At 39.6% G+C, this 27,170-nt stretch overlaps 1 protein-coding gene across 1 annotated transcript in view; it reads right to left on the reverse strand.

Annotated features, from left to right (window-relative positions):
* kif26ba (kinesin family member 26Ba) overlaps nucleotides 1-27,170 on the reverse strand; it is an 88,287-nt gene that overhangs the window by 20,208 nt on the left and 40,909 nt on the right. Inside the window, exons 5-11 of the mRNA XM_067592460.1 lie at nucleotides 23,245-23,452; nucleotides 9,306-9,521; nucleotides 8,842-8,935; nucleotides 4,586-4,731; nucleotides 4,163-4,279; nucleotides 2,768-2,954; nucleotides 1,561-1,756 (exon numbers count right to left, since the gene is read on the reverse strand). Coding sequence (XP_067448561.1) covers nucleotides 1,561-1,756; nucleotides 2,768-2,954; nucleotides 4,163-4,279; nucleotides 4,586-4,731; nucleotides 8,842-8,935; nucleotides 9,306-9,521; nucleotides 23,245-23,452 — 1,164 coding nt within the window. The remainder of the gene's footprint in view (nucleotides 1-1,560; nucleotides 1,757-2,767; nucleotides 2,955-4,162; nucleotides 4,280-4,585; nucleotides 4,732-8,841; nucleotides 8,936-9,305; nucleotides 9,522-23,244; nucleotides 23,453-27,170) is intronic.

The following is a 27,170-nucleotide window of genomic DNA, read 5'->3' on the forward strand; positions in this document are numbered from 1 at the left end:
TAGGCCTGTCAAAATAACGGCCAAAATCTTTTTTTAATAGGTATTAGCAACTCAATTTCCTGCTGACTTAGGATGACCACATGAGAATGGGTGAAATTCAGGACAGGGACTACAGCTGGGCATGGTCACAGTGGTCATTGCCTCCAGTACATTACATTTAGTGTCAATGAACATAAGTGATTTGATCAGAATATTTTCATGGATTCAGTCAAATAACTATTGAGCTACTAATTCATCTAGACTGATAATTTAATGAAAGGGTTTTCTCATTTGAATTTAGAGTCTTCTACATTTTATTCAGGTGACAGCAGCAGCTTGTTGAGCATATCTCTGTTATGTTATTAGTTATTCATGATAATTTGGCAGCACTTCAAAAGACACAATATGTTCAGTGCAGCATTTTTCAATATTACTGTGTCACCAAGTCAGGTCTCCTCAGCATTTTTGCCTTCAAGTCTCAAGCCAAGTCGAGTCTCACAGCGTACAGACAGCTCTTGTTTTAGCTTGTTCATATTATCTATTACTATTATCTTAATGGTTAATTTTCGGGATAAACAGGCCAGGATTCGGGATTCAGGACTGTCCTGAATTTTTCGGGACGTCTGGTCACCCTATGCTTACTATAACCCTGCAGTGACACACTCCACCAGTTTTAATCTGACATCCATGTTAGTTTAGTTGTGATCCTCAGACAGTAGTGTCACAGAATCACTGTTAGTTCACAGGTCTGAAGAAATGGCAGCAAAACGGCACACTGTTAACCAGTCCAAATCCCCTCACAATCCCACAACAGTCTGAGTCACCAGTGCCAAACTAGCACAGTAAGCAAAGCTCAGCACAGCTTTGCTTACAGCTTCAGTGTTAGGTAGTGGGTTGTTTTGCAATGTAAATGCAAGAGCTGGTGATTAAATTAACCCAGCAAGCAGCACAGAGCTACACAGCCTTAAGGAGAGTGGAAGAGCAAGGAGGAAGGAAGGAAGAAAAGAGGGATTAAATGAAGGGAAAGGTAAAAAGAAGACATTTACAGTTTCATATCAGATCCATATACTGCAAATACTGTATACTGCCTGAGCATAAACATTATACTACAGCAATTATACAAAAACACACATATCATATAGGCCTACATATCATTATACATTTTTAATACATTCTTCTTTCTCTGCTTTTTTATTTTTTGCCTTTTATCTTTGTTTACCTCGGTCTTCAATCTCCTCTCTCTCTCTCTCTGTCTCCTTTGCTCTCATTGCTAGTCAGTTAACCTGCAAAATGAATGTGATAAATATAACAGCAGCTGTTGTTGTTTATATCATTAAGTCCCCCAAAACCTGCAGCAACTTAAAAGATCTGTCGCCTGTTTTCCTTTCCTCTTCTACTCCAGCTCCAAAACATTCTGCTTTCCTCCTCAATCCACCCTTCACTCCTCTCCACGTCTCCTTGTCCAAATTGTTGACTGAGCCTCTTGTACATTTTTTTCATTTCCTTACTTTATTCTCTTAGCACATTTCCTCTCCTCTCCTCTCCTCTCACACACATACACCTGTGCACACACAAGCCTACTTGTATGGGATGTGTTTGCTCCCGTTGACCAGGGCCAGGATCACGTTGCCGAGGGCTGACAGAGAAAGGCACAGAGGGGCTGAGCTGGGCGAAGAGTTCTCCCTGCTTTTCCCACTTCCTCCACCACCACCTCCAAGTACTTTGACATCACAGCTGCCTAGGTCTAGCAGGTGGAGGCGACTGCGTCCTCCTGACACTAACAAGGTGAAAGAGTGGGTATATATTCAGTATATATGAATTACTATAACAAGTGAACAATATATTATGAATGAACAATGGTGATAATTTTAGTAGTATAGACCATAGATGGTGTTATAGATAAAAAAAAAGTATCAAAATATTATCTCTTACACTCAGTATAGACATATAGTACAATTTCCTTATTTGAATCATAAAATGTGCACCAACATTAGCAAAGGTCATAGCTTGAGTTGTTTATGAATGTTTGTAGTGATGTAATGCTAGATCTAGCTCTCTAAAGGTTAAGACTGTTAAAAATTGTAATTATGTAATCCAGTCATAGCTGAAGATCTGTTTCCACAACCAACATTAGTTGTTTATGTCATCATCAAACATTTTATTGCCTGCATGTGATATCTTTGCCTCTCTCTCTGTCATATTCACATGTACGCACACACACAGTACACAGAAATATTTCTGCCTTATTCTCTCACATTTGTGTGCAACCGTATGAGCACTGAAAAGTGTTTATTATCACATTATTATCAGTGGCATCTCGGTCAGACATCTGTCATAGTCTCTTTGTCATACACAGTCATACACACAAAGAAACTCACACAACCCCAACATTATCACCCAGTTATTTATATAGACAAGAGCGAAACTGTGAATTAATCTAAACACAAAATCTATATAGGGATCATATATATGTATGTATACAACTCCGTAAGGAATTTTGATGCTTCAGCTTCCCACTTATCGTATGTCTTTCATGTGTCGAAGCAATATATTAATATTAAACAGCATGTTTGTGTCTATTTTTATTCTGTTCTTGTTGCTAGATGTAGGGCTCACAGTAGGCTGCATGCAATATGATAACAACAGTGATAATGGTGTATTATCTGCACTAGTTGAAGTAGCTCGAGTAGTTTATTAAGTATTAATGTTAATAGTAACATTAGAAAAAGTGGCACCAGTATAAAACACTTACGGAAGCAGCAACAGTGTTGAAGCCAGCAGTACTTACTTCCTCCCTTGCCTGTCTTCTCCATGCGATACTGGTATATGTGTAACGTAAACAGCATGTGTGAGTTCCTGTGTTCTTCCTCAGTGGTGTTAGGACGTTGGCTACTGTGGCGGGCTGCTATGGCTGCATCCAGAAACCATGCTGCTTTCTCTGGGGTTGGAGCTCGCAGTTCTGACTGGTTCTGGAGCTGGAAAACGTGTAGGAAGAGAAAAAAATGACATCCAGCATGTCTGGGACTGATTGACATAATCAAATAAAGCATTTCAAATTTGCATGCAGAGATAGAGAGAGAAATAGATAGAGGGAAGCAGAGATTGATAATACAGAGAGAGAGAGTGTGAGTGTGTGGTACTGCAGGATATCATTACTGATGAGATTAGGTCAGATTAGTTAAGGATTACACAGATGTGCTTGTATCAGACCCTCTAATCCTATAAACATATAACTAAAACCACACACACACACACACACACACACAGACACATGCACGCTCATTAACTTACTGTCTATCACTCAGTTGATTTTGGCTCTTTTACACACAGGTACATACCATACCAGTCTATGGTACTGTACATCGCACACTATTCAGACTGGGTCGCCCTGCTTTGTAGTTACCAATTTGACAAAACATCAGACACAAGGAAGCTGATTTTAAAAAATGGATGATGGTAATTATGATAATCAGAATTATCTTTTTTGTCTAAATCTTGTTCATCAGAGTGGATTGTTTAGCAATCAGATAAAAGTTCAAATTATAGTCTGATATTTTTCATCATGTGCACATCTCCTCTATGAGCGCAAGACACCCTCTACAATGCAAAATTGGGCACTGTACCTATTACACCAATGCCAGATTATCTTAAGTCTATAATAATGTTTCCCCTGCATGTGATGTCAGTGTTCCCCTGCCAACCTTTATGCACATGTTTTGGCTGTTTCTTTCTTTAAGTAACTACTGGAGAGGGATTTTAAATACTATATCAGATATAACTGAAGAAACGGTTGCACCAAACCAGCTCACAGTTCATTCTGACTGATGCTGACTGAGCTGTTCAAAAGCAGTACCTGTATTTACAGTAAATCAGATGAATGAACAAACCAGCTATTTCTGAACCTGGTATTTAATAAGTCTTTCATATTGTATGCTGCAAGGTGAGCGTGTACATGTGTGCAAGTGTGCACATCTATGGTAGTTAAGACAACTGCCTGAGGCTAAAAAAACAAAAGTAAAGCATATTGATACAAGCCCTGGGGCTATTCACACACACACACACACACACACACACACACACACACACACACACACACACACACACTTAGAATTCAATCTACAGAAGCCACATTACATCAAATAACGCAGCAGTCAGATGTTTATATGTGTGCACATGTTTATACCTGCATGCCACAGATGGGGTCCTCAAACAGGTAGACTCCAGGTGACTGTCCGTCCTGTAAGCTACCTGTAGCCACTTCAGACAGCAAGTCCTTAAGGTTCTCCTCTTTTCCCCAAACCTATACACACACACAAAAAAAACACATACAAACACACACTGAGAGCTGTGCATCATTTTATTTTCTGGCAAAATATTTTCCTACATTGATCCAAGACAAAATCTTTTCAATCAAATTTAAATGGGACTGTCTAGCCTACTTCTGTTTGCAGGCCAACAGTTAGAAAAATGTGTTATACTGTAGGCAACTTTCTGATACAGTGCAACCCTGCAAGCAATACTGCCACTATTACCTGCACCAATGCAACAGCACCTGTTCAACTCTGCAGGGAATGTTTCAAATTGAAATCTCATCAGTAACACTGACCTCGACAGCAGACACACGAACAGAGAAGCGAGCTCCTGTTTTCTCCTTCCTCTCATCGATAAGCTTAAACAGCCAGGAGATAGCACAGGGGATTATACCCAGAGTCTGAAGAGAGTCATCACGGCCAATCATCGTGTAGGATTTACCTGGATGAGACAGACAGAAAGAAAGGGAAGAGTGAATTGAAAACGATGGAGATATATCAAAAAGAACATCATCAAAAAAGACTGACTGGAAAATGCATTGTGCAGGTGCATGAAAAGCGTATGTTTGAGTGCCTGAGCATGCATGTACACATGGGGGGCTACAGATCTGTCCCTTTGAGCCACAAGATGATGATTACCCCCCCTACACCTGCTCTGGCTGTCAGGAGTTGGAGATCAAACACACATCTAAACAAAGCCATATGTCACGCCTAACAATCACACCTACATGAACACTTACACAAAAACACGGGATATCAAAAGCCTGACTCCTGTGATGCAGGGTAGAGAAATGTGTGTGATTTGTTCAGAGATAAGATGGAGGGGCGGTTGTCAGCTACACTGTAATTTTACATCGCTCCCCCTCAATGTTTCCTGGAGTGTCTAGACTTACTGTCAAAAAAAAAAAGCATTTCATGATTTGTCAACTAGAGGAAAAAATGTTAAAAACGCTCCAGAAAAAGGTTCTATTTGGCATGAGAGGAGGTTTACACCACTGCACTAGCACTGCTTATTTAAGGTCTTAAAAGCGCGATGCCCAAACTGTTCTAGACAGAACTTCACAATAATATAAAGATTTGTTGAATGTTGTTTAAATGTGGCAATCAGCTGCACAAAACAGCATGTTTAAAACAACACTGGGTCATTTGTTCCAATTTAACTCATTTATCAGTTGATTTCTTTTTATTTAAAACATTAGATGGGCCTCCTCACTCATTACGGCTCTATATAGTATCACTGCTATAACCAAAGAGCACTTGAACAACTCTCCTTTCTCTTCTTCACCTTTCAGGCCTGTATATATGGTAGAGTCTTAAATTACACATCTCAGTGAGTGTATGTGCGGCTCTACAGTGTTTCATTCTGTTCTAACTACCTCAGGCTGTCAAGACACGGTCAGCTTGATGACTGCTCCACTGACTAACACAACACTACTACACAGTGATGCTTTGCTACAGGCAATAAAGCATTGTGTGTAGTTGACGTATATTCCTGGTAATTGGTCTCATCAAGCAGCACTGCTGAAGTTGTCGGTAGGAAACTTTGAGAGAACGAGGCAGCACTGAATCATTGGTTTAATGGCGTAATAACAAATCCATCAGACATAAATTAAAACTAGAGAATTCAATTACATTCCTGAAGTTCATCCATTTATTTCAGTATCATTTGGAGTTTTATTCATTTTTTTCCTATTCCATGAAAACCTTGTTACTCTTTGTGAAAGTGTGCATGTGTGTGCACATGAGTAGACTTGTCTCTGTCTGAGCCCCCATATGTGTCTACAGCCAAGGGCCACTGAGCTGAAGATAAATGCTCATTATGTTACTTTCCTCATTTTAATTAGAAAAAAGGTAATACCCTTATAATGCAGCCTCATTAAGATCCATGGCCTTAGGTGAGCTATATCACAAAGAATTATCTCATCTGCTGTTACAGCAGCAGCCGTTTAAACTGAAACTAGCAAGGTCAAGGCAGCGTCGTCGCATTACCAATAACAGTAAAATTGATTGAAAGAGCAAACTCTCTTTGATGGATTTCTCAATCATATAAAACTGCTTACAGGATCAAAATCAGACGACTCAGTTACTGTATGTCTATCGCCCAGCACAATCAAAAACTGACAATCAGAGGTCTGTTTTGAGGGAGTGTTAGACATATTGGTCCCAGTCCCACTCATATTATACAGTATGAATCATCGTCATGAATCATGACACACCAGGCATTTTTCATGTGTCAATATTTGACAGCTAAATGAAAACATGTAAACATGGTGAGATGCAAAACACTGATCTAGACAGGCTGTGTAGTCTGTGAACCATGTTGGGTTTGTGTCTTGGGAGAGCTGTGGTGATTATATGTACATCTGTTTGTTTGATGTGTCCTACATGTGTCTATGGGAGGGAGAGGAGGTGCCCAGGACTTGAAAAACAAAACCTTGAAAACCAAAACTAAAGCATAATTCTTGTTTATTAAACTTGGATCTTATTTTTGTAGTTTATCAGTGACAATACCATTGTACTCACTAAGGTAATGACATTGCTAGAATTGAACAGAATAGAATTGCACAAGGAGACAAACAGGTTTTCAACAAATCCTGGGTAAGCCAAATCTATTTGGAAGAGAAAATGAAGGCAAACAGAAAAAACTATTTCGAAAAATCTCTGTTGTAAATATAAACTGGGCACCCATTTTATTTCGAACACCTGTGCCTCTAAAGCAATCAAATTCCTTATATTTTGTCCACCCCATACATGAGAGGGGCAAAATATTATAAACACTTCAATATATTGCACTCCACTTTACCACTACCACCACCCACTACAACCTCAATAATAAACATAAAGTAGAGTTATCACCTTTCTGACAATGTCAACAAAAACTGAAAATGTATAAGCTTTGTAAATGTAGAATTTATGGCAGAGCTGTTGTACTGGATTACATTAGTGTTCCTAATAAACAGTTTACAGGTCAAATGTATCACCTGCCATTCTTGCCACAATTGCGCATATTAATGATTTTCCTCTCCAATGAGGGATTATTACAGACATTACATGTGTGCTCACTTTCAGCTTTAATTCAAAATAAAGTTGATTAAGTTATCTTGGACTTTGTTGTACCACCGTTCAAATGTTCCCGGATTGCAGTAATGAACAGAACTGATAGAAAAAACAACAAAAATATGAACAAAGTTGTAAAAAAGACAAATTATTATTTAACTGAATACATGAGGAAGACAAAAACATCATTTGACATTATATTTACAAAGTAATTTACTTTTATTACAGAAGGGATAAACTCCCTGCAGCACAACGACGAAACACAGTGGTGTGTATGTTGTTTTTACACAGAACTGCATCACTGCTTTTTTCAGTAAATGGCTCAGCTATTAAAAGTGCTCCTCCCTGAACTGCCGGTGGCGGACTTTTCCATTAGGCAAGGTAGGCAACAAACAGCTATAGATTTATTATGATATTTAGATATGAAACATATAAAATTATGCTGCTATTCTTACTCATTAAACCCCACAAAATTACTTACAAAAGGCCGCCAAAGCATTTAAAAAAGCATTGTCAATGTAGGACCCCCTCACACACTACAGATTAATGGACTATTCCATCACTAAAGGAGCAGCTGACCTGCCACCTCTCAACCTTGCTAAGGATGCAGAAACTCCTTGACATAACATGTAATTCAACACAACATCAAACAGTGAAGCAGAGTTATCACAGTGCGCATTTCAAAAAAAAAACTAAGAGGAAAAGTAAAAGAATCATTGTAAGGTAATCTGCCTTTCAGTTGTTCTCCCTGAAACAACCAGCAGGACCACAGTTACTAACGGATTCCCGTCATATCGACTCACTTGTTAGATGATGGGAGCACCGACAGAGAAACAGAGTATTGTTAGTGCTGTAGTAATAGTTTAAAGTTTTGAGTACTTCATCTACCACCACCAATACCAAAATTCTCAGTTAGACAAAGGGTGAAAATAGGCCCCATGACTGAGTTTGCCTGGAGCCTTCAAATCACCAAATCCGCCCCTGTGAACTGCAGCGTTTAAACTCTCCGCTTTTGTCCTCTGCCAGCGAATGAAGGGGACTTAGAAACTCCAACTGGATGTATGAATATCACAAGCCAAGAAGGATAATACTGCTTGCAAGTACAGGGATAAACACAACAGGGGCTGACCCAGGGTTGAAGAGCATGAGTGTGTATTGGTTGTTGTTGGAGGGGGTCTTTGTTTGCGCCTGTGTGTGTGTTGGTGCAGGCATGTTGCAGTGCACAGTAAGAGGTCCTGACCCTGTTTAAGACAGCTTCTCTAAAAACCAGCTTCCGGAGGATTAGAGAGAGAGAAAGGAAGACAGAAACACAGACAGAGCAGACTGAGAAAGCTTTCAGCTTCAGCAGACACTAATCCTCTTCTTTCTCTCTCTGATAGATGAGGGCTAGTGGAGACAGACTCACACTGACGGTCGGACACACAGTAAGGATGACTCGCCAGCCACACATGCTATGATTTTTTAGCTTGTGTGTGAGTCAGTGTGTGAGTTTTACCCAGCTTGGAGTGTCCAAAGCAGAAGACACAGCCATCTGCTCCATTCACCACCGACTGAATCACCTCGGCAACCGTTCCCGCGCATACCTCCGCCTAGCAACAGGCAGACAGAGAGAGAAATGAAGAAAGATGGAGGGAGAGGGTCAAAAAATGTAAATACCTGAAAATATAGATGCAGGTTGTGTGTTTGTCTTTCAGTATTAAAAGAAAAGAATTTATTAAGTCTTTATAATGGTTATAATTACTTGTTACAGCTACCATCACTTCTATCATGGTGTGTAATAAAAGGTGTTAAATTTGAGTCACAGACAATCTAGTAGGTGTTCAGTTAATAGATAATGATAAGTGTAAATTTAGAATTATTTCAAGAAAACCTTGTCTGTCAGTGTATTGTCATGAGATTTTATATCAAAATCACTCCTAAGTCCTTTATGCCCCAAATACTCACAATCTCTTCTCTTACCTGTGATGCGTCAGGAGGGAACGCAGCATCAAAGGTGAACATCTTCGGAGGGACCTGATTTGCTCCTGCCCTTTTCTGGGAGGCAGTGTTTGGTGTCTGATTGGCTGAGGGGTCCATGATAGTGATCTGTTTCTTCCTGGGATCCACTTTGAGGAAGGAACTGGACTCAGCTACATCCGACCGGGACACTGGACACACACGCACCATCACTTTCACCTGAAGGTAACAAGAAACATAATTAAGTATAACTCATAGAAAAGAAGAAAGAATAGAGTAGAATACTGCAGAAAAGGCCAGAAACAACTTTACAGAAATACTGATGCAGAAGTTGAAGAGAAAGTCCTCCCATTAAATATCACACAGAATTAACAAAACCTACACTGTTGCACTTGTTTGTTTTGTCATTTTTCATGTACCTCTGAAACCAGAGATACAAGACTGTAATCAACAAGCACAGAACAAATACTCACAAATGCAAATAGTACTCCAGCTGAAAGTTACAGCTAGCAGAATAAGTGCTTTTTAAAAACTTTGGCAATGTCTTTGCAGCTCTTCAGAGATGTTAGCACTTTTCTCTTGATTCTCTGATAATAAAACGTGGTTTTCATGTCGCTTCAGGCACGTTGGTTATCACTTCTTGTACTAATTACCCAATTCTTCTTCACTTTCAAGATACTGAAAGATTTTTCTGAGGAAACCTACCAAAATCTGAAGCATGAACAGATTTGATATTGTGGAAGGATTGTTGCTAGAAGGCATCTGAACTCACGTGCACCTTAGCTGCGACAATCGATTCCCACAGAGTGACAGCATTCATCTTTTTCATTCTGCTCTTTTAAAACTTACATGCATACTGTATGTACACATTTTCTCTTTCCCTCTCTTATCACCTTATTCCCCCATAATTGCTTCTGATCTCTCCCTTCTACCCTCTCCTCCTTTACCTGTCACTTTTTTGTCATCTCTTTCTCCTTCTTTCCTAAATCCCTTCCTTTTTCTGTCTCCAACCCCCCCCCCCTCTACCTGCAGCTCACTGCCACACATCAAAAGCCTGAAGTGCAGGAATCCTATTTTAGCTTCCTCTCCTCCTCTCACTCCTTCTTTCCTCCCACTCCTGTCACAAACTGTTAGCAGCCGCAATTTACCACATGACAGCTGCTGTTGTTTTCTTTGATATTGGAGGAAGCAAAATGCTGCGTCATCGAATCTGAGTGCATTCCAGAACATTTTAACATATAAACAACAATCTCTGTTAGTTGAAGATGTTTTAAAGTTTGAGATACTCTCTAGCTGTATTTTACTGCTCTCTTTCTAGCCCTTTGCTTTATCTGTTTAAATTAGTCTTTGTCTCTCTCATTCAGTCCATTTCTCTTCCTGTGTAACTGTGGGATTATTGAGAAGATTCTCACCAGATTTACCCCTCTGACCACTTGGTTAAAGCTGGTGATTGGTACAGATACTGTGAGTGCTTTATGATTCAATCTTGACCACACCAACTGTCCCTGATCATCACAGTTTCATATTTACAGTGTGACACTGAATAGATCCTGAAGTGTGATAATCTGATCCTGTTTCAGCTTTAATCGCGCTTTTCACCTCTGCATGTCTCCTTTATTTATTTATTTTTTTAAAGATTATTTTTTGGCATTTTGCCTTTATTTAAGAGCCAGTGTAGTGAGACAGGGAGCAAGGGAAGAGAGAAGGGTGTGACATGAAACAAGGGCCCCCCGGCTGTGAATTTAACCCTGGACATTGCAGTTATATGGTACGAGCCTTAGCCATTAGGCCACCAGGCGTCCCTGCATGTCTCCTTTCTAACACTGATTTAAACAATACATTCACCATGAGATGATTCTGTGTTTTTGTCTTGACTTGTGCATAATTTTGTCTCGAACCAGGTGTTTGCTTTTTCAATCTATTAGCAGTCTAATTTGCCTATTCCTTGCAGTTCTTCGGATGCAGTGAAAAAACAAAACAACAAAAAGTGCAAAACAAATGTGCTGAGAGGGTACTTTTTAGTCCCTCAGTAGTCCCTGACTTTTTAGTTTTTAGTTCCCAGGACTATTTGGTGCACTTATTGCACCTCTTCTTCTGTTTTGGTAAATATCAGAGGTAAAAAACTACACCTAAAACATATAAACATTGTTTACAAACTAACTGTTAGTGATTTGTTGCATGTCGTTTAGTTGTGCATTTTTATTACCCCTGTCTGTACCCAGCCAAATCTTGAACAAACAATTTAATGTCAATATTTCATTACTGTTTTCTTTCACAAGTGGAATCTCAACACATCAGATAAACTGAAACCCAAGGAAATATAAATCCACAACCAGGCAGATCAAAAACGATGAAAAAACACGTGGATCTTCAACAACAATGGTGGAACAGATTCAGCCTCTACGCCTACAAACATGGTCATGTATGATGACCAGACTGTGAAATCTAAATCAGTGGAAGTTTGCGGTAAATTGGCTACAGCTTCGAATACTGATGCACAATATAGATTGTTTTGGACATGCAAATAGCTGAATATCCCACAAACAACAAAGCAGCTGACAGTTTACAATGCAGAGGCTGACAGGCAGAGGATAAGCAATTTCTCATCCTTACATTCTTGACGTTACGGGTTGACGGAAACTGCATGAATGCATCATTAGATTTGGCCTCTGTGAGACTACAGTCTCATCTGGGGAAGAAGCACATGTTCAGCCTGGCCCTCAGTCCTCCAAAGAACACACATTTAGACCACATCCTTTAAAAGATCCACACCCTAAATGAGGATGCAGCATCTGTGTGTATCCTGTCTTTCCCTAACACATGCTGGGATAGGCTGTAGGCTACCTAGTGTTGTATATATAACTGATGGGTGGATGGATAGAGTAAAAGTAGTTTTATATTCCTGCAAGAATACAAGTTCTGAAATCTGTCATAGACTCAAAATAAGCAGGATCATCTATGTTATAATATATAATCTTATATCACTAAATGTGAGGTAACTCAACTTTAGCTAATAGTGTACTATGACAAAAAATAAGAAATCTATTTTTATTCTGTTTTTTTTTTTTTTTTCTAAACAAGGTAGTGTTTTTTTGTCTATAGCGCACAGAGGTGCAAGGCAGAAAAGACTACTGCGTTTATGTGGCTCCTAAGAGGGAAGGAGCAGGATGAGGAGAGATCTTTTGTCTGTCTGTGCTTGTTAGCACAGATGAATCATCGTCTGAAGTGTGATTCTACACTGCGCTTCCAGTTAAACTCCACCATGGGATTATAAATCATAGAGTAATCTCAAAACACTCACGATAACTAACGTCAGTCTGCCAATTATTTTCTTAACTATCCATCACAATTTCAAATAAAGAACAAGGTCACGTCTTTAGATGTCTTGTTTTGTCAAACCAACAGTCCAAAACCCAAAGATACTCAGTTTATTATCACATAAGACAAAGAAAAGCAGCAAATCCATACAATTGAGTAGCTGGAACTAGGAAAGGATTGGCATTTTTGCTTGAAAAATGATGATTGATTATTTTTCTGATGATCGACTAATCCATTAATCAACTAATCATTTCAGTTCTACTCCAAACCCCACTGCACTCTGACAGAGCATTGACAGAATAAAGCAAGGACTGTTATATATTTATTGACAGACCCACTTACTGTGAACAGGGATCAAGTTTCTGGATCACAGTGTCTCTCAAATGCTGGAAATATAATATATTTCACATTAGTAATTTATCATGTACTTGAGCAAACCTTGTTCTCAATACATATTATTTTATTGTACACTATGCATTTACCTCATGCTTAGCTTGACATGATCTCTCAAGCAAATATCATTTTGCAAATATGTCATTTTCCACTACATTATTGTACTTTTATAGCATCAACAATCTACGCATATAAGATTTTTAATCCAGATCATTTTTACTACAAATTATTTGTTATATATTATTTTATGGCCCTGGGGTAAAAAGCAAAAGTGTATTACATAAAGAATAAAAGCATTAAAGCCTGCTGGTAGCTGATGAATAATTTATCCTGTCATGTAGAAAGGACAAAGGTAAGTAAGATGCTAAGAGCTGTTATATGTACATTTATCTCTTTCTCTCTCTCACTCACACTCACCTAATAACACATTAACAGGCTTTCATTTGGTTGCATCATTTAATGACCATGGGCCATTTAAGAGAGTTGGTTCAATAAACTCTTTGTGTGTGTGTGTGTGTGTGTGTGTGTGTGTGTGTGTGTGTTTGTGTGTGTGTGTGTGTGTGTGTGTGTGTTTGTGTGTGTGTGTGTGTGTGTTTAAATTTAAAAGTGATGGCTTGCGTTCATGGATGAGGGTGTGAGATAAGCTGAAGAGCCACCTGAATACAATAAATATGTAACCTTGGTGACCCTGGTAACCTAGGATACTATGGCTTAATGTCAGGTCAACACTTTGTGTTTTAAAAAAATCCCATAGCACTACACAAACACACACATCCTCAATGCTCATTCATTTTCAAGCACTGAGGAGACACTCACATAAACACACACACTGAGATTCAGTGCTATGCCCTCTCCTGACCCCAATAAAAGAGCCCATCACATCAGTAAGAGCCTGGGGGAAGGATTTTACCGTTGCACGCTTTACAAGGCGTAACTCATAAAGTCTTCCCCCCCTGAGAGCCTGTTTCCTCCTCATGTCAAAGAGTGTGAAAGGTAAGAGTGCCATTGTGTGTGTGTGTGTGTGTGTGTGTGCGACTGAGGTTTAAATAGGGCCATAATACTATTCCACGTCAGTCTCTCGAGATATTGAGAGTGTATGTGAAAAGGCAAGAGTCATACGTGATGCTATCGACCTCCATTCCCTTTTTTCAAAGCTTTTTGGTGATAACTACCAACAAACAAAGAGGAAACTGATGCATCAGCACAATTATTGTTCCAGCTTCATGGGATGTCATTTTATTTCTGACTGAGAATTACAATAAATACTAGAAAGCACATCACTGAACTGCATTTGTGAAAGTGCTACAAACGTTTAATACATTTGGGCTTTTGTCAGTTTAAAAAAAAATGTTTTTAAAAAGTCACCTGTTGGCTCTGAAAGCAACATCTGGGCTCAACACTCAAGCAAGAAGTTTAGACCCGAGTCAAGCTCAATTTTGTTGTGCTCAAACTCACACCCACAATATTCTCAGAGGATCCTTGGCCTACTTCCACCAGTGAATCAATACATGTGGCAAAGCATCACAGCCAATATCATGCAGACACACATATGCAGGAAGAGCTTGACGACTGCACACAAAACTAATGGACTCTGTGTTCTGTTTATTGAATAAAAGAAAAAAATGGTGAAGAGAAAGGAAGAGGTAATGATGTTTGTTTCACAAGAGAGATGCAGAGAAATAGGTCACAAACAACACAATTCTCCAGATACTAACACAACACTCACTCTGTCCATGTCTCTCTTGATCCCCACATATCCCTTCATCCCTCTCTCCCCCTCCTCTATTCTCCCACCCAAATCTCTCCATCCTGCTCTCTCAGCCTCCCACTTTCACAGCATGTATAGACCTCTCCTGTCTTCAATCTCCCTTTGAGAAAAATCGCATTGCTCGATATCACTGTCCACCCACTCCATTCCTTCCATTTCATTGTCATCTCCACCTCTTATCCCTGTCTCAGTTTTTCTCCCCTCCTCAGAACAAATGACAAGACAAATTACAGCCTCTTCCTGCCATCCATTCTATACTTTCCTCTTTTCTCTCACACTTCATGCTGCAGCGAATGCTGATGCAAGGTGGTGAGCAGCTGAAACACATAGACCAGAGCAAAAAAAGCAGGATACAGAAAACTCAGTGTTTCTTCGACTGTTTTTCCAAGTCTCATATTTTAACTTTTAATTGCTTTTAAGGACAACTGACATCTGTGCTCTGCCGTAAAACATGTCTAAACGTGTATGATGATTCATATTTTTCATGCATAATGTGTCTTTTTAAGGAACCATGTCTAACATACAAGTCTGCTGATCATGTCTGGAACAGCTTGTGGGTTCATATTCATGCTGAAGGGTACATGCAGTGACAGATGTTGAGGCAGAGAGTCACATTTTCTTCTCCTAAGAAACTGACCTGACCCCTTATACACCCTGTTGGATGTAGAGCTTCCTGCTCCTCCACTTCATACACCACACTCAGGAACAACAAAGTCTTTCAGCCAATTTAAGTGAAGGAATTCAGCTAAACAGCAACAAACAACCCTGAGCGGAGAGAAGATTGTTCGATAGTCCCTCACAGCAGTGCTTCATTACTATTGGCTAGAAAATCAATAAGAGACTGAGACTGTGCTCTAATTGGTTCCCAAAGACTGCAGAAACACACATTTGTGCAAACACATGTACAGAGAGATAGATACAAATACCATATGGGAATAGCAAGTTCAGGCCTCAGATCAATTCTAATTTTATCTAATTTATTCATTCCAGTTCAGCTCACAGTGTCGTAAGATCCATGTTGGCTATTCTCAGTTTGATGTACTGCAGAGATGTTCTTCAGCAACCAGAAAGGATTAAATAACAAGACACACATAGCTTGGACGGTCCAAGCTAACTACACTAACAAAAAAATGTTCAACAAAATGTCACTTGCCTATATACTGTAACATTCTCAAAACTGCTACTCAGTTTCTAACATTAAATGATGAGGCTGGTGATGTTTTTACTGTTCTTATTAAAAATTAAAGACCAAAGCCTGTTTTAGTGGCTTATTCCTCTGTGCCATAAATCTCTATTTTCATGCCAAAAACTAAAACATAAATGAGCCCTAGGTGACATTTTCCTTTATTACAATGAACATAGGCACTGTAGTTTAGTTAGTCATTCTGAGTCAATGCCAGAAATACTCCCTAGTGCAACAAATGGGTTTTAATCTGTGCTGAAAGTAGCTCCCAACAAATGCACTTAAATGTACATCTTCAATAGGAATGAATGGGCTTGGGGCTGAGAGCCACAGACAACGTGGGGAAGTTGGAAAGTATTGAGACACTAACACATTATTGGCTTTGGTTTTCTCATCATATTTGTTGACAATAAGAAAATGCCAAAGCTATGATTAACCCCACACCAGACACTGCTTTTCACACTGCTTTGAACATCAGTTGTTTTCACTTTATAAGAAGCTGAGTATCCTTATTTTGTAGAATTATGAACTATAACTGGTCCCGAGTGTAATGGTCCAATGCTTAGCCTTGGCAATTTATGCCAAACCTATCTCCTAGAAATTACATTCATATACAAGTAAATTGCAACAGCAAATAGGTTTTACTAGAAACATATTGCTGGCTTAATTACTGTACATTATCTCTCAACATAATGAGAAAATGTTGTTAATTAACATATCTGGCAAGTTGCACAAATGTTGATATTGAACACGTGAGTGAAATGTCCCCCCCCCCCCCCCCCCCCCCCCCCCCCCCACCACCACCACCAAAATAAAAAAATCTGCAGTACAATATCCACCAGTAGAAACAACAGCAATATTAAACTTTTTATGGTTATGCTTAGACAGCTCTTGCTTAAGGTTAGTGAAAGATCATGGTCTTGGTTTAATACAGAAAAGTGTCAGCAGTGACTTAAAGCATAACATGTAATATTTAAGAGAAACCACAATCTTTCACTAACCTTAACCAAAGTGATGTTCTTGCCTAAACCTGATCACACAGAGGTCTCAGGATGCAAACTCGGGTCTCTGTTGTAAAAATCTTACACACCCTCCTTCCACCCCAGCCTCCTCCCTGCAACCTCAGAGCAATATATAAATGTAGAGCTTTATTCATTTGAAAAAACATTATCTGTGAACAAAATCCAGGCAGTGATTACATTTGCCAAAGCTATGTAATTGGGAATACAATTTAGTTGTATATGAATGTAATTTGTAGTAGACAGGGTTGTTTATATCTGAAACTGACACCAACACAGACTTCTAGCCACTAGTTTTAGCTTAAACAGGTGAAACTCTGAACAGTGAGAATATCTTAGATGAGTAACAATCAGGAAAACTGCAATCATCTAATATGGTGATTGACTGTTACTCCTTGCTATTCATTAATCAGTCAAGGGTAAAATCAATGTTTTTTTGGTTGAAGAAGAATTGAATTACCTGGCTCACAGGTTTGCACCCAAATTTAAATCAAATAGATTTAATTTCTGTAGATTTTGACTCAGATATGACACCCATCTATGATTAGACCCTTGATTCAGATAAGGAATAACTCCGCAAAAAGAAAAACAGACATGGAAGTATTTTAGGATCAGGTCATGCTGGGCATACTGCAATGTTTACACACTCATACTTGTACACGCAAACACTAATGCACATACAGAGAATACAGTAGGGAGGAGTGAAATGTATGTGTGTGTGTGTGTGTGTTTCAGTCATTTGCTCCAGCTCTGCCAATACTGACAGCATTAATATTTCATCTACGAGGTGGAACAAAGTGGCTACTGGATTCCCATAACAGACTCACTCACTCATTTAGATACAAGACACACAGACACCCACAGAGGCATGAAGACACACAAATGCCCGTGGAAAATGCACTTGCACATGCTCACTCATGACACAGACGCACACAGCTTGTGGCCTGAGAGGGATCGTAGCTGCTATTAAAAATTGATTCGCTGTCATAGCATCATTTTCCCCCAAGGTCAAGTCACAATCTGTGAGTGTGTGTGTGTGTGTGTGTGTGTGTGTGTGTGTGTGTGCAAAATGTTGGCTGCAGAGATGAAAGAGAAGAGGAAAAACTCCCATAGTCCTTCATTGTCATTCAGAAATGGAGACGAACCGAGAGGGCAGGGATGAAGGGACAGGAAGGCAAGAGATAAGACTCATCCATACACGAGATAAGAGGGATCAGGTAAAGATAGGCTAGAGAGAGGAGAGGAGAGACAAACTCTCATATTAGCTTTCGTAACATTTTTAGGAATATTTATTATCCCAATTCAGATATGATACACTGTATGTAGAGCTGTAATGATGGGGTGCCCCAGTAGCCTGCTGGTTAAGATGCACACCACATGACCACAATGTTTGCGGTTTGATCCTGGCTGTGGATGTTTTTGCATGTCACACCCCTTTCTACCCATGTTTCCTTTCACTCTCAGCTATCAAATTACGGCAAATGCCAAAGAAATATCTGCAGCGCTGTAGATAGAGTGGAGGAGACAGCTTAAATAAGGAAATTTAACCCTTTAACATCCAGTTCTCCTCTTTTAATTCTTAAAGATCCCCTCCAGATATGTTTTAAGATGTATATAAAATATTCTACTTTGAATAATAATTGTGTCTAATGTGGTTTTTCCACAAAAAAAAGTTAAATTATCTCTTTAAAATACGTAAAATGACATCTACTCCTTCTCCCTCATGAAAAAATCACACAAGATGTTTGGCTCCAAACTAGTTAAGATGTCACAAATCATGCTCTTTTAAGGTGAACAAAAGATACTTTCCCTCTTCAGCAGATGAATGTGAAAACATCCTTCTAGTCTAAAACTCTGCATATACATTATTCTGCACAGTGAAGCTCAAACATTCAACTGAAGTAACAATAAGAAAGACACATTTTTGAGTGGAGGGGGACTTTAAGTATCTCTTAGGTTTGAGGATTTCACATTGTCTGACAGTATCTCATATGTATTATCTTGTTCTAATTCTTTCTTGACACAAAATAATGTTTACGCCAAGTGAAATATTCAAACCCACTACTGTTTATTGCTGTAACCATCCATCAAATTGATTAGATGTGTTCAGCATCATTTTAAACACATTTTCTCAAAATTCAGCCAAACATATTTGTTATCTTTTGAAACTTTGGGATCTCCCCTGAAATTGAAAAATACATTTCTGTGGGTTTTGCACAAGATTTACTGTGCTGCATGAGTTTGTAATGACTGACCAATTAGCAAGTCAAGCCTTGGGCCAACTGTGAGGTGGATCATGTATACAGTATGTGATCCAACAGGAAAAAACAGGAAGAGCTGCAAATCGTACGATACAACATTTGTATTTATTATTATTTGACAGCTTCAAAAATGTGCCTTCTGTATTTAAGATTTCTGCATAACTCACAGTTGGTTTGCTGAATAATAATACTTGTACTATACAGCTTAATATCCTTGGCTGATACACATCTCCCCCTGGTGATCTGAATGGAAGGCTCCCAGCCGGCTGATGTGAAGACTGTAAAGTGAGACGGAGCTCACAGCAACATGTAGAGAAGCACCATGTATAGAAATAACAGAGGGGAGCTTGAGATTCAGATGCCACTCAGACAGATCCGCTGAGGGATTCCATTTATTTTGACGTCCCCTGATGGAACAAGGCTGAACCCTCTTGCTATCTCTCTCTCTCTCTCCCTCCCTGTAACACACACACACACACAGCAATGCATCTGACCTGTACAGGTTGATTTCCCCTGGCTTTAAATGTGACGTCTCAATCTGTTTTCTGCCATATTAACATCGAGGGGGAGAAAACTAAAACCTCCATCACACACCGACAGACCCGTGTATTGCAGAATGTAGCTTACACACTTCCACCAGGGGTTTTGCTGCTCCCTTGACATCATATATTGTACACTATAATCCTATGAATCTGTGAACATGCAAGCCTGTATGCATGCATTTCTATGTGTGTGAGTGTGATGTGTGCAAATGCTATTTCAGCAGGGAGCCGACCCCCACTGCAGGTGACATTTTTACTGGAGAAATGTCACCATAGCCATTTTCTTCCCATATGTTTGTGTATGTGCGTGTGTGTGTGTGTGTGTGTGTGTGTGTGTGTGATTAGGTCTTGGCAAGGTTCAGGTTGATTTCACAGGAGAGGCTTGTTAGTTTCCAAATACTAGAATATCTCCCTGCCTCAGTGCTATTTCTTCTCCTTCTTCTTTTATTCCCCATTTCCTTCCAGCTCATCACTACACATGTCAGCAAGACTATGTAAACAGGAAATTTAAGAATTACCAATTACCAAGTATAAGCTAGTAACAATTCTTAAATGTTACTGAACTGTGATGTGCTTGCTTTTCATTTCACTTCATTTCTTTTGTAGTTGTTGTCTTTGTCATTTATCACAGTTGATTCAGGATGGACGGGCTGCCAGCAGGCCAGCAGGAGAACAGAATAGTGTAAAACAGTCAGTATCGTTGTCAAAACGGCTGGAGAGCTTAATCGAAGATCCAGCATGACACAGATCACACCAGAGTGATTGCTGTGTAAAGTCGACGTGAATGTGAAAAAGGGGGTTTCTGACAGTTGGAATTAAACAGATGTAGCAGCAGGCATTGGTGGCAGGATCGGCCAAACAAGCTGAACACTTTTATCAAGGTCAGAAAATATCATAATAGGATGAAACAGAGGCCAAAAATAATATAATGAGACAGACAGACTGTGTGAAGAAGGTTTTTGTTATAACATACAACGTGTATGTGGTGGTTTTTGTCTTCATAATGTACGTATTGGCTCTTGTGTGTGTGTGTGTGTGTGTGTGTGTACATGTGCTTGTGAGTATGTGAGTGTGAGTCTGTCTCCCTGACAACTGAGGAGACATCTGTCACCTCCATATGGAGAGACACTGAGGAAAAGGCTCAAAGGAAGGACAAAGCGGAAAGACAAAACAGAAAATAATCAGTTGCACAAAAAGACAAATAAAATATGAAACCCCCAGACTGAATATGCTATCCTGGGTTTTCCAGATTTGGTAAAAGCATGAAATATGTATAAAATAGCAGCAATACAGATTTCTACCTATGTTGGTCACATTTCTGCACATGATCGCTGCTCTATATTAATGTGTGTGCTTTTAATTTGCAACTTCAACAACTGATTTTAATGTGACATTTACGAGTCATTTATTTTAAATTTTAGTTTTTATCTCAAATGTCAGTTTGATAGCAAATGGCAAAGTAACAGCAAAGAAGGCAAACAAGTAGAAAAAAGTCAGACCCAAACCACACTATTGTGAGTTTGTGTAAATCAGATCAAAACTTGATGATGAGGATTCATTTCATTGGGTATTTATCTTTCTTTTAAGGGTTTTCTGACTAAATAGTTGTGAGTGTCATTTCACTCATTAACATTTTACTACATCTCATTATAAATTCAACTGAACTGACATCACGTGTCTCGTATCATGTTTTTATGTGTGTGTGTGTGTGTGTGTGTGTGCGTCTGTCTGTCCTCTCATCTAGTGTTTAATATAAATGTAACAACACACACTCTCTCTCTCACATACTTAAAATGACATACAAAATAATATCCTCACCTCCTCCAAGTGCATGTATGCAGACAGACCAGAGCTCACAGACACAATATGCACACCCATCTGTGATGCACTCACAATTTCATTTACACAAACGCACAACGGGGCACATGTGAGGTCCCTTTCTTTCTTTGTGAGAAGTAATGGACAGTCCTGTTTGATGTATGTTTGAATTTGTCCTCCATACTCATTCATTTTTTAGCACTAAGGACACACACACACACACACACACACACACACACACACATACACACACACACATACACATAGCCTACACACACAGAGCCAGTGAGCCTCTCACTCAAACTGTGGAGGAGGGGGCACTAAAAACTCATTACATGGACGATCAATATTGCACACACTTGAGAAGCATGAACCCCCCCCCCTGCATCCACAACACACACACGCACACGTTTCATCAACCGCTGGCAATGGTGGCAGATGACTTTTGTCAGCCTGAGATGTGTTACTATGGTAACCATTAGGCTACATTTCAGTATGGTACAGCAGGGGTGACACACACACACACACACACACACACACACACAAAGGTCAATGTTTTGAAACGTTCCAGTACTTTGTGACCTGCAGTCATCCCAAATGCTACTGTAGTTGATTTAAAGTAAATGCTTCCAGTGCAACCTGTGCTGCTTACAGAAATAACACCAATTCTTCCAAAGTCCACAAAACAGATCTGTGAAAAAAAATTAGGCAACATACAAATACATCTCAATCCATTAATGCAGTACAAGATAAAAAGTAGCTTTGGCATCAACCGTCATTAAACATCACGGAAACTGAACTTGGATTTGGTGAAAATGAAGTGAAAAAACACTTGACTTCCTCTGGATCCACGTGCTATGACAGATCTGACTTCAGGCATGTGCTAAAATCACATCAAGGGAGATGAGTCAGAGTTGTCATCTAAACTTCACAGTACACCAAGTGTGTCTGAGACGGAAATAACTGACGTGAGATGTTTGCAGCACAAGTGAAAAAATTAATAGTTATCAAGTGACGCAAGGGTGACTAACTTCTCTCCATCTGTCAGGTCTCATTTAAGTGGAAAAACAATGAAATTCGTCAATTCTCTGAGATGCATCGAAGCAACGTGAAAGACATGATAGTGAAGCAGCGTTCAGCGCCAAGGGCAAAAGTTTGTCTCAAACTTTAAACACCAAATTGTTTTAGTGTCTAAAGGATTTCCTTTCTACACCAAAGTTACAAAAAAGATATTTTTCAGGGGCCAAGTGGTTACGTCTTGTACCATGTGCTCTTTTTAAAAAATATTATTTGGGGCATTTAATGCATTTATTAAATAGCGATAGAGAGAGATGACATGAAACAAGTGAGAGATGGGAAACGATGTGCAACAAAGGTCCTCAGCTGGATTTGAATCAGGGACATTGTGTCTCATGGTTGGCATTTTAACTCCTAAACAACTGGGGCACCCGATACCATATACTCTATTGTAACTGCAGTATCCCTGATTCAATTCCAGCAAGGGACTGTTTTTGCATGTCATTCCCCCTCTCCCCCTTCTTCAGTTTTTCCTTTCACCACGCTACTGTCCACTGCCAATTAAAGCAAAAATACTTTAAAAAAATGATACTTAAGAAAAACAAGAGATATTTTTCTGTTACCTTTCCAAGCCCAGGTGTGTCTTTGATCTTGTTGGCTGCACGGAGAAGGCAGGGTGGAGCTGGGGGTGGGGCCATCAGCAGGGCGGAGCTAAAATTGGTCGGGAACAGAGGGGGATCGCATGAGGGTGCTGATGATGTCACTGGCGCTGTAACCGCGGCTGTTTTCTGCTTCTTCTTCTTGGACGCTAAATTCAGCTTTTGTGCAGCTCTGAGAGAAGGAAGCGCAGAGGAAGAGGAAAGGAGGAAGATAAGAAGAGAAGCCAGTCAATTAATCAAATCAATACATTAAAACCATACTTGATCACTGTAAAAACAATATTATATACACTGCATATTTTAAATGGAGGAATACAAGCAGAATGGAAAGGACAGGGGAGATGGTGGCACATGTGCATGCAAACATGGATCTATAATTACGTCCTTAAAGTTTACCGCAGTACAACCACGGCAAATATGCTAATTGCAGGATTGAACTTGGTTACACACCCTTCAACACATGCGTACACAAATAACACACACACAGACACACACACTGCTGTTTACATATGTAGTAACATCTGGATGGGGAGTGGTTCATTTGCTTTCTCGCTGCTTAATTCCCTGTGGCATTGTGCTCAAAAGGAGCCACCAAAATTTAAATATACTCAGTCTATTCCCCACTCCGACTCTCTTCCTTCCTTTTTCTCTCCTTTTAACTTCAACTTCTAAATTTCACTTCTTTCTCCATCTGTTCTGCTCTCTCTCTCATTTCTTACTTCAACACAGCAGGTTCTTCCCATCTGCCTCTCTTGGCGTGCGGGAACTTCATATCACTTTTAGTCTCTAACTTTTTCTCCTCCCTCTCCAAATGTCTGGATGTTTCTGAATGCATGTCAACAATTCCTGCCAGTCAGTTTAAAGAAAGAAAAGAAGAAGAGCTTCATGTTACACTGTCAGACGAGCCCCTGTCCTGACACGGAGGAGACTTTATCTGTATATTGTACTGTATCCTCAAACTACCATCAATCTTGGTCAACAAAGAGCGAGGTATAGAAAGAGTTGGTTTATGTTTGTTTTGATAAAATCGTCGATATTCTACACACTGACCATAGCTGAGCAGAAAGACAAAGAGAGGAAACTGCCTGCAATCACTCAGCTAAGTGATGTACTGCCATTGATGGAAAATATACTCTTCAATCATTCAGTGTATTTCCTTCTCCGGGATTTAGGATGCCACAGTTCAACAATCTGACAATTTGAGTTACGCACAGCAGCTGTATTAACAAAATGATATAACAAAAGCGCTCTAGGACTGCATTGGAAGAGATTCCTGTTCTGTTGTTTTAATCTACCTTCATATATATTTATATGATACAGAGAGAGAGAAAGAGAAAGTGAGACAGAGAAGAGAGAGAGAGAGAGAGAAGACCTTGCACCCTGACACGTTCTCTGTCAAAGAGTCATATTCTCACACGATTGGCTTTCAATTAACTGCAGCAGGTTACAGAAAATGAGAGCAAGGGGGAGAGTCAGTGAGACAAAGAAGGGGGGGAGTGAGTGAAAAAGAGAGAAATAGAAAAGAGGGAGGGACAGTGTGAGAGGAAAGGGGGGAGAAGAGAGATGTGGATTCAGTGACCCATAGAACGATGAAGCATTTCACCATTTGACTAGCTCTCCCAGGAGGATTTGTGTGTGGATCTGCGTCTGTGTGTGTGTCTGTGAATGTGTGTGAGTGCCTATACTGTGTGAAACAAAGCTCCACAAGAAGGCTATTAATTTTTTTCCCACTGTGTGTAAGCTAAGCTTACATATTGCAGCAAATGCGATCAAAAGCAATTACTGGTTTTCTTATTATATCACCTGAATGCTCAAAACCTCCTCGTGCAGCATGAAGATACATGTGCAGCAATTTGAAGAAACGGTTTGTTTGTCAAGTGCAATTTTCAACTGTAAAAAACTGTTATTTAGAAGCTTAAGGATACGATACCCTATCTTAAAAATAATAATGGCATTAGTCAAAACTGTGGAATTAGTTGTGTTTGAATTCAGATCTACTATTTTCTTTCTCTCTAACAATGAAAACAACAGGCTGCTGTGGCTGCTGTAGTGTTGAGCGTTGCAGGAAGAGACATTATAATGATGGATGAATGGTTTCGGTGCTGTTGGAGAATCCATGTAGAGTATTTTTCCACCATAGCTTGCAGCAAAGCATTCAGTTCTTCTCTTCAGTCCTTTATAAACAAGCCTCTCTCTGGGCAAAAACATGTGAATCAAGCTTATTTCTCGTGACTGTTTTTATAATGCATCTTTCAAATCCATCAGCCACACCAATTTCATAACACATGCTATGTGTGTATGCGTGTGCACTATTACACTCCTATTATTTTCTGCCACTCTGGTTTAATCTGTGACACAGTTCAAGCACGGTAGACACACGCACACGCACACACACACGACCACTACCTAATTGGTAGCGTTTAATGAGAAGTGGCCTGGGATTTGGCCAAGTAGATCTATTCCAATCTAACCCTAAAGTGAAGGGCACTTGTTTTCCATCCATCTACTCCCTCTCTCTATCCATCAGCACTTCCTCTGTCACCCCCATCCTTTAATATGCCCCCCTTCCTCTATCATTCCTCCTCTCTTCTCAATCCTTCACTTCTCTCCTGCCCTTCCTATCTTTAATCCCACTTATCTCTCTCTCCATTTTATTCCTCTCTCCCTAATTATTTTTATCTATCCTATTCTATCTCACTAAGCTTTCCTCCCTGTTCTGAATCCATCACACCATCCATTCAGCCTTCCTTACAAATATTGATCCCTTCATCCATCCTTGACTCTCTTCCCCCTCAGTCCCTCCATGTGTCTCTCTCTTGTTAAAAAGCAGCAGGAGTCACAAATAGATTCCAGTCCAGCAACTAACATGCTGTTGCTTTGTTCTCCTCTTCCTTTGACACAACCACAAACACTTTCACTTGACACCAAAATACACAGACTCACTTGAAACAAACTCTCACACAAACACACAGCTGATTTATGACTGGTGTTTCTAGGCTGTGTTGTTGGCTCAGTGGCTAATTACATTCTATTTAACAGGCCATCAGTGGACGGAGATATAGGGACAGACAGAGAGCGATGAGGTGTGTGTGAGTGTGTGTGTGTGTGTGTGTGTGTGTGTGTTACTAGCATGGACAGAGGACTGGCTTTACTGACACTATCTATTGACATGTACATGACAATTTACACACTTCAACTACAACTTCCTGTTAAGAGACCAACTTATATGCTAATTTGTGACAGTAGTTCAGATGGCCACGATAGTTCTGGCTTATATTTATCACATGTTGGTCTACGCCACTGATCTGTACACTCATCTGCCAAAATATGAACTAGTACTTCATTAAAGCAGCATGCACTCCATCCTCTCTCCATCCTCCAATGTGTTAAATTATTTCCAAGATTAAACAATTTCAGAAATTAATGTTTCTAAGCTATCAACGTTTTTACTCCCAGTTTAAAATACTGAAAGGAAAGAATATTTGAAATCACTCGCTCTTTGCTCTGTGCTGTTTTCTATGTATCTCTAATATTAAAAACAGTAAAACCACAAAAGAAGCAAATAGACCTCTTCTTCTTCATGTCAAAACAAGATAACCGCTTTCAATTATGGTTAAATGACACACGAGCAAAATAACAAGTCTAGCAATCCTTATGTGATCAGGCAGTAGATATGTTTTTTGTTTTTTTAAATCACAGACCACCTATTTAAATCATCAATCAAGCATTATGCATCCTGGCTAATTGGTTCTCAATTATCATGTGATGGAATACTTCATTTTAAGGAAAATAGAAGAGGTAAATAGGCAGGAAGAGAAAGAGACAGCATCCCCCTGTCTCACAGCAATCCTCCATCCAAAATAACAACGCCTTCCCAATTCACCAATTCA

This window comes from Thunnus thynnus, chromosome 1 (genome assembly GCF_963924715.1).
Source record: "Thunnus thynnus chromosome 1, fThuThy2.1, whole genome shotgun sequence".
NCBI lineage: Eukaryota > Metazoa > Chordata > Actinopteri > Scombriformes > Scombridae > Thunnus > Thunnus thynnus.